Source organism: Sinocyclocheilus anshuiensis, unplaced genomic scaffold (assembly GCF_001515605.1).
Source record: "Sinocyclocheilus anshuiensis isolate Anshui unplaced genomic scaffold, SAMN03320099.WGS_v1.1 scaffold656, whole genome shotgun sequence".
Classification (NCBI taxonomy): Eukaryota; Metazoa; Chordata; class Actinopteri; order Cypriniformes; family Cyprinidae; genus Sinocyclocheilus; species Sinocyclocheilus anshuiensis.
Window position 1 is genome coordinate 2,281,974 of NW_015555829.1, and position 12,872 is coordinate 2,294,845.

Below are 12,872 nucleotides of genomic sequence, written 5' to 3' on the forward strand. Positions count from 1 at the left end.
ACTAGTAACAATTCAATTAGAGAGCTCTACAATTAAATTCTTACTAGTAACAATGCCAATTAGAGAGCTCTCTAAATCAATTCTTACTAGTAACAATTATAATTAGAGAGCGCTCTAATTCAGTTATTACTAGCAACAATTCCAATTATAGAGCTCTCTAATTCAATTCTTACTAGTAACAATTCCAATTAAAGAGCTCTACAAATCAATTTTTACTAGTCATATGTCTCCATTGACTTCCATTCATTTATAATTACAGAGCTCTACCTCCGAATTTTTACTAGTAAGAATTCCAATTAGAGAGCTCTATAGAGAGCTCTCTAATTGTAATTTTTACTAGTAAGGATTGCACTGTAGAGCTCTCAAATTGAATTATGACTAGTAAGAATGCAATTGCAGAGCTCTCTAATTCAATTACAGAGCTCTCTAATTTAATTGTTACTAGTAAGAATTGTATTAGAGAGCTCTCTAACTGTAATTCTTACTAGTAAGAATGTAGCTGTAGAGCTGTGGAATTGCATTCTTACTAGTAAAAATGTAATTGTAGAGCTCTACAATAACGATTCTTACTAGTAAGAATTGCATTGTAGAGCTCTCTTTTCAGCGCGACCTCATATGATAATTGTGCCTCATGCATATTCATAAAACGGCCCTGATTTTGTTTTAAATAAACGTTTTTAGTCGTCATTGATTATTCTTTCTTGTTTTTGTAAAAAAAAACGTTGACATTACTAAATATAATTAGTTGTTTGAAGTATTCAGACGAAATATTGAATCCAGCATCAATTAGCTTTTTGTTAAAGCTAAGTTAGCTTGTCTCTTTGATATATTATCGTGTCTATTATTATTTATAATAACTGCAACTGAGTTGTTGAGCTTAAAGGGTTATGCGTATGCTAAAAGTTTATGCTGAAAGTTTCAGTTAGTCTTGAAATGTAACACTTTTTTTCCTCTGTTTTAGGTGTTCATGGAGTTCTAATTAACGTTACAGGATTATGGGCAAGAATCTCAAGCATGAAATCATTGACCAGAGAAAGTTGGGCAGCTGTTGACAGCTTTCACAACAAATCAAGGTTTTAGACTTGCATTGCATAGTTTTTAACAGCTTAAGTAATGAAAATGTATCACAAAAAGTTTACAATATTGGTTGTGTAATGCAATCAAAATTGTGCTTGATTGGTTCTGCTTTCTTGTGATCATTTCTTTAATTTGATTCAACAGTGATTCATTTCACTCCCCAACAGACTAAAGAGCCAACTGATACTAGGTCTGTGGTGCTCAGAGAACTCCCTATCATTCATTTGGCGACAAACCTACAGATTTCTACAAAGTATGCTTTGTAAGTAACCTCTGTTTTCTCTCAGAATATCTAAAAGGACATAAAAACATAATCATTTCACCATTAATTGATAGTTCCTGTGTTTTATAAAACCTCTGAGAATAAAACCTAAACCATTAACTTATTATGATAGCTCTTTTAGCCTCTTTGGGTGATCTGTTTGCTTAAAGGGTTAGTTCATCCAACATTTGCTCACCCTCATGTCGTTACAAACCCTTTGGACTCGAGTTTTTAAGAGTTAATTTTTGAAATACAATTTGAAGTATAGTTCACCCAAAAATGACATTTTAAAGTAAACTTTAAAGATTTTTAGCTGAAACTGTGGTCCTTGGTGATTGATATAAAACAGTCAATGGAAACTGTCATTTTTGATAGTTAAAAAAAAAACATGCACAGGCAGAACAAAATTAATATATTGTCTGTTTTTGTTTCACCAACACAAATAGTTCCAAACAAAGACGGAAAATAACTGTTGCGCATCTCCGAGAGATATGTTTGGTACTTGCATTAATCTGTGTTTTTAAATGAATCACTCAGTAAGACAGAGTCGTGCTGCCACTTATTGGCCAAAACCACGGTCCCAGCACAAAAACACACTCAGCAAAATATCGCCTAATTAAGCTTGTCGGAAAAAATACACTAAAATAATGTCGCAATTGAATTTTTTCCCCCTAACGTCTGACCCCCCAAAAAAGAAAGAAATTTTAAAACACTTTTTGTCAAAAGTGACAATTGACCTATTAATTAGCCTATAATATGTACTAGCTCAAATTCTGCATGCATGTTACAGTGCATAATAAACACCAAAATGACAAAAAAAATTGTCTGGTAAAGTATTATCAAGACTATAGGCTACTCTTTATTTTCTTTTTTGTGATATGGACCTAAGGGTCTGAAATAAAGAAATAACAATATTAATAATATTAATAATAATATAAAGGTGTGAATTAATGAAGTGATTAAATATTAAAACAAAACCTTTGCAAACTGTCATCTCACTCGTATGGTCATTCTGACACAATGGCAATGCTATCAATTCATGCTTATGGGGCTTTTATTTTGAAGTGTTTCACCACAGGCGGGAATTGGAAAGGGAATTGGGTGTAGTTGCAAATCTGTTTTGCATCTAATGAATACAAGTTTTTACTAGTAAGAATACAATTGTAGAGCTCTGTAACTAGATTTCTTACTAGTAAGAATTGAATTAGAGAGCTCTGTAATTACATTTTTACTAGTAAGAACTGAATTAGAGAGCTCTCTAATTGGCATTGTTACTAGTAAGAATTTAATTGTAGAGCTCTCTAATTGAATTGTTACTAGTAAAAATGCAATTACGACGAGTAACGCTGGGGATATTTTAAGTTAAAACGGCTTGCCATAAACGTGTATTACGTCATATGAGTTCGATCTTCTCTCGAGCCACTAGGTGCGATCCAGCAGATTCATCACATTAAGGCTTTTATTTTATTTTATATATTTTTTATCTGCATGTGAAGCCCAGCGCGCGCACAAGTTCCACCGAGCCGCGAGGGCTTTTCTCACGACTCGCACGCAGCGCTATCGGATAACGCAGGGAATTCCCTCCGTCATGTATTCACACATCATGATCTGCAGAGAATCAGCATGCTGTATTAACATAACCCATCATCAGCGCAAAGCCTATGCATTTCTGAACCTCTGAGTCAGCCCCGCTAATGCGCCTTTATTAGCTACATCTAGAAAAAAATATTTCCGCGCTAAAACGAGAGATATTGAAGTCTACCATAAGGTGTAATCAGGCATTAAAACTGGTGAATCGTAAGACACGTCTCTTTTAACATATCGGTTGCATACAGCATGCATCAAAACACAGTAGTTTGTATAACCGCGTACCTGCGCATCAACGTGATGTGTCCATGGAAACGCCAACAAAATCCGCGGCGCAAAGGCGAATAACGTGCGTTAATAATGCTGTTTTATCGCTATTTCCTCAGATTCGCTTAGGCAGCAAGGCGTCGTTATGTTCAGGGCCTCTTCATCCGCTGAAGCGAGAATTGTGTCGCTTACCCGAAGCAGAAATCACGACCGAGGGGATATTTCCCTTCTGCACAGGTTGACTGATGAGCTATAACATCCTGGATAACAGCGCGATCTATCTGATCGTACGCTACTGAATAGGCTAATTGATCTCAACGACTGGTGTAATTATTCCAGAAAACAGCGTTCGGTTAGCCGTCTTCATGTCACTCCCCGCAGCGCATGCAGCGGTGGTAATAAAGCAGTTATAAGGCGCTCCAGAGCTGGAGGCAGTGTGAGAGTGGCGGGGTGGCGACTGCTCGGGAATACATCTGTCCTGTCCTGCACACACAAGAGCTAACACAAACCTCTGTGGTTAGACCTTCACATTACATTACTGATCAATCCAAACCTCATTATAATACGGGTTTTAAATGCAGATATAAAAGTGTTTGTTTTATAATTTGTTGCTTTGTTTAATAGGCCTATTTAGGGGAGACTGGGAGGTGATGTAATATATAATAATTATTTTATTTGTGTTTTAAGTATAATACACCATATCCACAAATTATACAGGCCTAGCTTAAAAATCGCAAGACTGTAAATAACTCAGCAGGCATTATAGATTTCAATAACACTTTATAATAAGGTTTAATTGGTTAACAATACTTTTACAGAATTTTTAGTTGATGTTTAAAATGTCTACATATAGTAATAAGACTAATTACCATTTCAATATAGCCTAGTTAATCGATTGTAAATAGTATGAATATGATCTCTCAACAATAGTAGCCTATATTGACCAATTCACATTAACGGGCCATTTAAACAAAACAAAACAAAACGATAACCAGTGTTGGGGAAAGTTACTTTTAAAAGTAATGCATTACAATATTGCGTTACACCATAAAAAAAGTAACTAATTACGTTACTTAGTTACTGTGTTTTTTTTTGTGAGTGTGATGAATTAATGCATATTCATATTTAGTTTAGAACTACAGTAAAATCTGATTTCTCTCAACATGGGGACAGGAGAGCTGTCAATCAATAAATTGGAAAAAAAAAAGTAACTTGCATTACTTATTTGAAAAAGTAACTCAGATATTCTCTTGTAAATTAAAAAGTAATATGTTACTTTACTAGTTACTTGAAAAAAGTAATCTGATTACGTAACTCGCGTTACTTGTAATGCGTTACCCCCAACACTGATGATAACTAAACATAACTATAATAACTATATTATTAGCAACACTGCGCGCGCAATTTTGTCGTCTGCCACTTTAAATGCTCGAGCTCTTTAAAGTAGGAGGATGGATTCTGATTGGCTGTCTGTGTAATTATTTCATTGAATAAATATGAGCTCTGCATGCTGCACGTTTCAAAGGGAACTGACTTCAGAAAAGTTTCGATGGCATTTTAAAATCTTTTCTGTAATGCTTGATAAAGTAGCATTTATGAACTCAGCGCCTCCTTGTGTACTGCCGTTACCGGGGAAACCGCTATATTTCTGCCGTTCTGAAAGCGCCTCCTGCTGGCAGAGAATGAATTTGCATTTTCAATCAATTAAATTAGTAATGTTTTAAATTAATAATTTACACGTTTGACGCATCCCTTTTTAAAATGGTTTAAAGGCTGAATTGTGATGTTTATCATTTTAGAAGATTTTTTGTTTGTTTTGTTTTTGTGAAAACCTGCATCTGAACTGTAAATCATATTATTGGTTTAATACGTTAGCAAAATCTGTGAGGCCAACGACATCCAGCTGGATAGTGAGTATGGGGAGAAAAGAGCAGGAGAGACAGAAGGGAATGCAGGCAGCAGCGTCATTGTTACAGAATATTGAACCTGTTCAAAAAGACCCCCAAACAGTGTAAGGTTGTTATCAGGGGTGTCGCTACTGGGGAGAAAAGGGGGACAGATTGCATAGGGCCCAGAGGTTGAAAAGGGCCCAGAAAACTCAGTGGAGTGCTGTAGCATGGGTCAAGGAAGAACACAGTCAATTCTGACCAGGGGCGGATCTAGACCATTTTTAGGTGGGCTAGTTCATCTTAAATGAACAAACAAACAATTTTGGATTGTTTGTTTATGTTCACATTTCACTTAGGCCAAATAAATAAAGCACCCTTACCCTTTAAAACAAGCTTAGTTGCTGAGAAATTATGTAAGTGATCTTACAAATGCTAATTTAAATTGAGTGACTTCTTCAAAACTTCAGCCAACCTGGATGAAGCTGTGAACGTATTCTCCAAATCGTACTCAAGAAGACTGGAACTGACCAGTGTTCTCATTCCATAAGTGTCAAGACAAATACAGCAACAAGCAAAAAGGCACTGACAGAGAGACGAGAGGGGATGATGATGATGAGAGGAGTTGAACTTGTATTTTAATAATATTAAAGTTCCTTAAATGCATTCTGTTTTTAGTGCGGTCTTTAAACTTGTGAATTGTGTGTTTGGACTGAAAAAAGCAATTTGGCAACATTGTAGCAAATATTTTCAGTGCATCAAAAGTCATGCTTGTTAAGATACCAGCAGACAAGATAATCCAGCACAAATTAGTGCATAAAAAGTCACCAAAAATAAATATTTGAATCTCATAATTAAATACAAAATGAGGGGGGAAAAATGCAAAAATGTCCACTTTTTGAAAAAGCCTTCCTCTGGGCTGGCTAGTAAATACTGCTGACTATGAAGGAGCTGTATAGGCCAAATGATTTATGAATGGAGAGGAGGACCGTTCTGTAAAGCAATTTTAACAGTGCATCGAATCTTAGAGGACACCGTGTTTTGATTATATAGCTATCTGTCTTTTCTATCTGTTGAAGATGAAAGAACTTCAACATCTCCAGTCAAATGGTGTTTTGTCAACTGCAATGACTAATAGCCATCTGTTAGGCTGAGAAAAAAGCTAAATATTATTAAATGTGACTATTATTATTATTATTATTATTATTATGAATTTTCTAGGCATTACTAACACATACCGCCCTCTTTTTTAAAGGGACAGTGCACACAAAATGAAATTTTTTTAAAGAATATCATGTCAACATCATATAATAAAAACAGAAATAATACAAAAAGACAAAAATTAAATACAAAAAAAAAAAAAATTAAATACAAATTAAATAAAAACAAACTTTAAAAGAATATCGTTGATACTTTGAAGCAGTCAAGCTAAAATACATAAATAAATAAATATAAAATTAAGTGACAAGAAATACATTTAAAAAAAGGGGAAAATAATTAATTTACACTATGTAAGCAATTTACACAATAATGTAAATTATTTACACTTTAAAATAAAGCAAATAAACAAAAACAAACAAACAATATGTCCATATAACTCATGCACCATATAGGCAAGTCTTCTGAAGCCATACACTAACTTTGCCCTTTATCCCTTTAATATCAGTCTCTAGTCTAACACAAGTTTTATTTTGTAGCTAAGGCTTTTCTTCTTTGATCTACAGAACAAATAAATAAAAAATAACCTAACTGACAACACGCACACAAACAGAAAATGTTCAATAAACTTGAGAACCAACTCTGATTAAACAATTTTATTGGAACTGCAGTAGTGCTCAAAAAAGTGCACATATTTTTGGGTAAAATAACATGTTAAGATATATAAACACTAAAAGCCACTGACTCCACAACATGTTATTTAACCTGAGAATGATCAATTTGTTATTTCACCATATACAAAGCTTAAAAGATAAATAGGCAATTACATTGTTATCCTGCACTGTAACTATTTAATTACAAAGCAGGTGCACAACATCTCTGACACTTTCTAGCACGTCTGTATATTAAATAACAACAAAAGATGCTCCAGGAATAAGCATGAACTGCCCTAATCACTGTATTAAGAAAACATTGATCACAACTAATCACAGTGATGCTGCTGTTTGGCCAAACAGGTGCAAGCCAATGATGATAAATCAGTCCGAGTGTCAATAGAAGTGCTAATATGTTAGCATACATGTGCTAATAGACAGTGCTTCATCACATATTGGTATTTAAAAAAAAAAAAGCGTTTACATAAATGTTCATTTACACTCTTACAGTTTCAGTCACTGCAGTGCACGAGTGAAATATGTTCTTTACAAAAGCACCACAAACCAAGCAAAACAGCACTATAATCACACTTGTATCAACTTGAACTATATCTCTTAGTAAACATTTTATATTATACTTCAAAAGGTTTATTGTGAGCAATTTACAACAGCTGATTAATGTTTTCATTTGAAAAATGAACTCCGCTTTCAAATGAGACAAGTAATATCAACTCCTTACAATACAGATGTATGACTCTTCATTAGATATAACAGACGAGTCACTGTAATGAGTGAGTCACTGCCACTATTTTAAAGCACAACAGCATTTAGGTTCATGAGGCAGTGAGCTGCATTCTATAAAAAGGTCGAAAGTCACGGCTTAACTTGAAGCCCAGTCTGAAACCCCACTTAAAACCAACAGAAATACTGAATTTGTGTTTGCCACACAGAACAAGACTGTGGAATGTGCAGGCTTGTTGGCTTATGTTCCCTCAAATCACATTTTTCACTAAAGGTCCCTTCAATATTCTAAACCTGTTAATACATCAAAATATTTAGCAGATATATACATAAATACTTCAGAATTTCTGAACATTTTTTGCTTTATAATTAGATTTTTATTATCGGTTACATTTTTAAAATTGATTTTAACAATTTATACATTCAAATCTTAATTCAAATTTCAATTCAATTTATTATTTGTTTTAATTGATTCAATCACCTGTTATGGCATACAATAATGTTCATAAGTTTAGGGTCAGTTTCATTTTTTTTTTTAAGTCTCTCATGCTCACCAAGGCTGCATTTATATGATCTAAAAACAATAATATTGTGAAATATTATTACAATTTAAAATAAAAAAATTATTGTAATGAATTTTTTTCTGTGATGCAAAGCTGAATTTGCAGCAGACTTTACTCCAGTCTTCAGTGTTACATGATCCTTCAGAAACCATTCTAATGTGTGATTTGGTAGATAATTTTGACACTTTTGATCAATTTAATGCACTCTTGCTGAATATTTTAGTGTTCATTTCTTGTAAAAATCTTCTTGAAAAAAAGTCTATCGTACTGACCCCAAACTTTTGAATGGTAGTGTATCGATAAAACCACATCCCTCTAGGGTCTTTACATTAATATTTAACTGCTACAGTAGAGCTATTAACCACATAACAACAGTCTCTAAGAAACAAAATGAGCAAATTCTTCATTACACGTATCACAGCAGAAACCTCACTAGCATCAATACAAACATTGCTGCAGTGTTAAAGTGTTGTTGTTGGATCCGTTTGGCTTCAATGTCACATGATCAGGACAGATCTGATCCTGAATTAGCAGTTCTTGTTTCGAGACATATAATCAGATCCTGGCCTCCAAATATTGTGGCACATCACAGTGAACACCAATGAAAACAATCAGTCACAATCATATTGATAGAAAAAAGGCAGCCTTTCACACTTTCACCACAAAAACAGCTCAAATTTAGCATGAGGCAGAGCACAACAAACATCAAAGCTCACTGCAAAATGATTCAAACACACACACACACACACATTCAGGTACATTCACAGTGCAGAAGACACAATTTTGTGCCATATGAGTGTTTTTGGTCAAGTACATCCCCATGTGAGAGGGGGACATCTGATTAAATATCAGACTACTTGGATGGACTGACAAACATCCTCAACATCCGTCCTCAATGATACAGTTAAACTGGAGAGAAAAAAAAAAGCTGTGCAGACAGCAACAATCTCATGGCTTCTGTGACTGTGGCAGTGTTTCTAATAATTTGTCTCAGGTTATAAGACTGCACTATAACCATAAATGTAGCTGTGATGTCTTTTTGTGCACATTTATAGAAAATCATCATATTGCTTGTCAGTCCAGTTTCGCAATTGCATCTCACGAAACTCAAGATAACACCTCCAGATGGAATGTTATGCTACTCAGACTTGCCTTACAGCTTCAGCTAACGCAGAAGAGTGTTAAGAACAAGTGATCTGTCAAACACAGAGGTACTTCAGCACCTACAGGCATTACATGTGCATTCAAAGCTAAATGGCTTAAGGCAGAAATGACAGATCGAAGATAGAATAGGCAAAGAGATCCAGTCACGCTCACACATAGACATGTGAATTGCAGAAAAGCTGAACAAACACCTAAAGCTGCTTTAACACCCTTAAATGTCAACATGAAAATGCATTCGTAACCCATTTTACTTCCATTTGACATTAATGAATGAATTGCAAAAGCGTTTTTTCCTGCAGCTTTTCTTGTTAAACTACAAAATTGTTAACTAATGCTGTAATGTGATTAAAAATTGTTGATACTGTCAATCAGAACTAAGGCAAATTCTTCTCAGACTCAACTGATAAAGGAAAAGCCTTGTTTGAAAGTGATAACATTAGTTTAAGCAAACAGAACTGTTCCCAATGGTTTTACAATGCATTCACTATGATACTATGAACTTTTCAGTCACTATCCACACCACAATGATCAGAATCAATACGTAAAATAAAATACCAGTAATTAATATTTATTTAGATTGGAGCAAATGTAGGTGGTGTTCTCTGCTCCAATTCTCAATATTTATTAAAAAAAATCTTTGGAATAACATGCACTGATGAGTCACACAATATCAGGAAGTAAACAGGGTCAATTGATAGGGCACCATTTTTAAAATTCTAGCTGATACGGATAAAACATAATAATGTTATATACCATTTCACATACATAAATAAAAAAATTAATTACTAAAAATGAAAAACAACCGTTTCAAGTGAATTTAGGCATCCCAAAATTATAAGACCAGAGAAATACCGTATACTGAAAAATTTACAAATAAATAATAAAAAAAAAATTCTAATTCCCACTGAAAACCAAATTGACATTGATATTTTGTGTATCCTTATCAATTATGATTTCATGTTGACCTTTATAATTAATACTAAATCTGACATATAGACACCCCCAACACACACACACCAGTATAGACTAGTTTCTCAGACACTGATTAAATACAGTCTTCAGTTTAGTTCAGGCCGAGGCTTAATATGTGTCTGGGAAACTAGCCTCACGAACAAGAGGTATTGCTCATGAATACAGGCATACCAGCATTAACAAGTATAATACCCTGTACAGAAGCTACAAATGATGACAAACAACAAGTCACATGACTCCGGATGTGCTGGTCCACTGATGTCACTAGTCCATGTGATCCCACTGAATGCACACATGGGTTCTAAGGCTGTTTTGGTCTAATCTGGTCCGAGTTTATACAAGGCCCGGGTATTTTTCCAATCTCAGTGCAGACTCACGTTTAAAGTTTGCAGGGAGGTCAAAAGTAGCAAGAACAGACCAAGAGGGTCAGAGCTGTAGACAGGAAATAAGTGACTCTGTAAATGTGCAGCGGACAAAAAGCCAGCATGCCCACACACAGCGGCAACAGTAGATGAAGCGTCAGATTCAGCATCAGTTTGCTGCAATACAAGTATAAATACAGACACACAGAATAGTTAGAACTTGTTACAACAGACTTCCAGCTGGCATCAAGACTGCTCAAAAGTTTGGGGTCAGTAAGATTTTCTTTTTCTTAGAAAGAAAGAAATTAATACATTTATTTAGCAAGGATGCATTCAATTAATCAAAATATACAGTTAAGGCATTATAAATGTTACAAAATATTTCTATTTCCATTTTCTATTCATCAAAGAATCCCGAGAATCACGGTTTCAACAAAAATATTAAGCAGCAAAAGCGGTTTTCAACATTGATAAAAGAAATGTTTCTTGTGCATCAAATCAGCATGTCAAAAATGGAAAGAGAATCCCGAGAATCACGGTTTCAACAAAAATATTAAGCAGCAAAAGCGGTTTTCAACATTGATAAAAGAAATGTTTCTTGTGCATCAAATCAGCATGTCAGAATGATTTCTGAAGGATGATGTGACACTGAAGACTGGATTAATGATGCTGAAAATTCAGCTTCAGCATCACAGCCGTAAATGGCATTTTAAAATAGAAAACAGTTATTTTAAATTGTATTATTTCACAATATTACCGTTTTTATTGTATTTCTGATTAAATAAACGCATAAGACTTAAAAACATAAAAATCCTACCCACCCTAAACTTTCAACAACAGTTTGTATGTATTTAAAATATAATATTCTCTATATATTTGTGATGATTTCAAATTAAAATTAAGCAACATCATAAATAATGAGATCATTTTAAAAGCTCTTTGATATGGCCATATTAAGCTTTCTGAAGAGTGCCATTAATGAACATGACTATTTGAAATGATGTAAAATGACATGACTAATTTAGTAAGAAATGCACACAAACCTGCGTAGAAGATTATCTGTGTTACAGCTGATGAGCAGTACAGAGCTGATGAGCAGAGGTACAATGTGAGGCCAGCAGGGGTCAGGATCCAGATGAATCCAATATCTGAACAAGACACAAACGTATGCCAATTAAAATCACTCTTAGAGGCTGTAGAGTACTTTCTCTTCACTCTCAGGCAGTTTAGTAACTTGCGTGAGAAATTAAAAACAACAACAAAAAAAACAAATCAAATGAACATATCTTAAATGACTATTACCTGAGATTGTGCTTCCAGTGGATTAGGGAAGGGACACTGAGCATCATGGTAAAAGTAAGCAGTGTGGACAGACTAAAGTGGAGCTGCAGATCATCTCTGACGTCCTGTAGCACTGATTCTGACAGTAAAGGGCTGCCGTTACATTCTTTAACCTTACTGTGACAATCACTGGCACGAAAACCATTTTCTGATTTTTGTGAAACTTTCTGGGGTGCCTGGTTTGACAGAAACAATTTTTTTTTTTAAATCACAGGTATTGTGAGCCAACTAGAATCTCAAAAATGTATCAATGATGTAAAATAAGACATTTATACCAGGTTCAACATGTGGCTCAGTGATCTCTCTGTCATCTGTAATCGAAGTACCTGGACAAAGACAAATAATCACAAGAGATTAAAATCATTATAAAGAAAACTGTACATTCAAATGAGAAAGAAATGTTCTGATATTAAGAGACCTCAGTAAGAATTTCTTAAGACAAGCATTCACCTCAAGGTAAAAAAAAACATCTCTCTAGAATCACCTCTTACCAACCCTAGCACATCTTTATATGGAGCAGGTATGAAAGGGCTTGATGAAGGATGAACAGATCACTCACCCTGTAGAGGTGGAGAAGAGAGGAGAGCATAAGAGCCAGCGCTCCACATGTGATGCCTCCCAACACACTCAAAAAGATAATCAGGAGAATCTGAGAATGAAGACGAAGCGTGCCACAATCCCGAGACACTGAAGGTCTGCAGACAAACGCAGTGTCTCACACACACACACGCACATGACTTATTACTACTAACTACTTGTTACTAACTAGTTTCTATGGTAATAAGTTAACAACTTCAGCTATTAACTGTACTGGAGTGGTTGTTATAAATATATATATA

The 12,872-nt window shown here is 34.7% G+C and overlaps 2 protein-coding genes across 4 annotated transcripts in view; both read right to left on the minus strand.

Moving 5' to 3' along the window:
- Positions 1-3,592, minus strand: part of LOC107675363 (E3 ubiquitin-protein ligase HECW2-like) — a 25,540-nt gene extending 21,948 nt beyond the window's left edge. The window contains exon 1 of the mRNA XM_016469669.1: positions 3,212-3,592. The gene's annotated coding sequence lies outside the window, so the exon portion shown is untranslated. The remainder of the gene's footprint in view (positions 1-3,211) is intronic.
- A 4,708-nt stretch (positions 3,593-8,300) lies between these two features.
- The window catches only part of LOC107675361 (GPI inositol-deacylase-like), a 13,951-nt gene continuing 9,379 nt past the window's right edge, over positions 8,301-12,872 (minus strand). For all 3 annotated transcript variants that reach the window (XM_016469667.1, XM_016469666.1, XM_016469668.1), the window contains 5 exons: positions 12,593-12,728; positions 12,309-12,359; positions 11,995-12,209; positions 11,736-11,840; positions 8,301-10,869 (listed from right to left, as the gene is read on the minus strand). In XM_016469667.1, the coding sequence (XP_016325153.1) occupies positions 10,728-10,869; positions 11,736-11,840; positions 11,995-12,209; positions 12,309-12,359; positions 12,593-12,728 (649 nt within the window). In that variant the 3' untranslated portion in view covers positions 8,301-10,727. The remainder of the gene's footprint in view (positions 10,870-11,735; positions 11,841-11,994; positions 12,210-12,308; positions 12,360-12,592; positions 12,729-12,872) is intronic.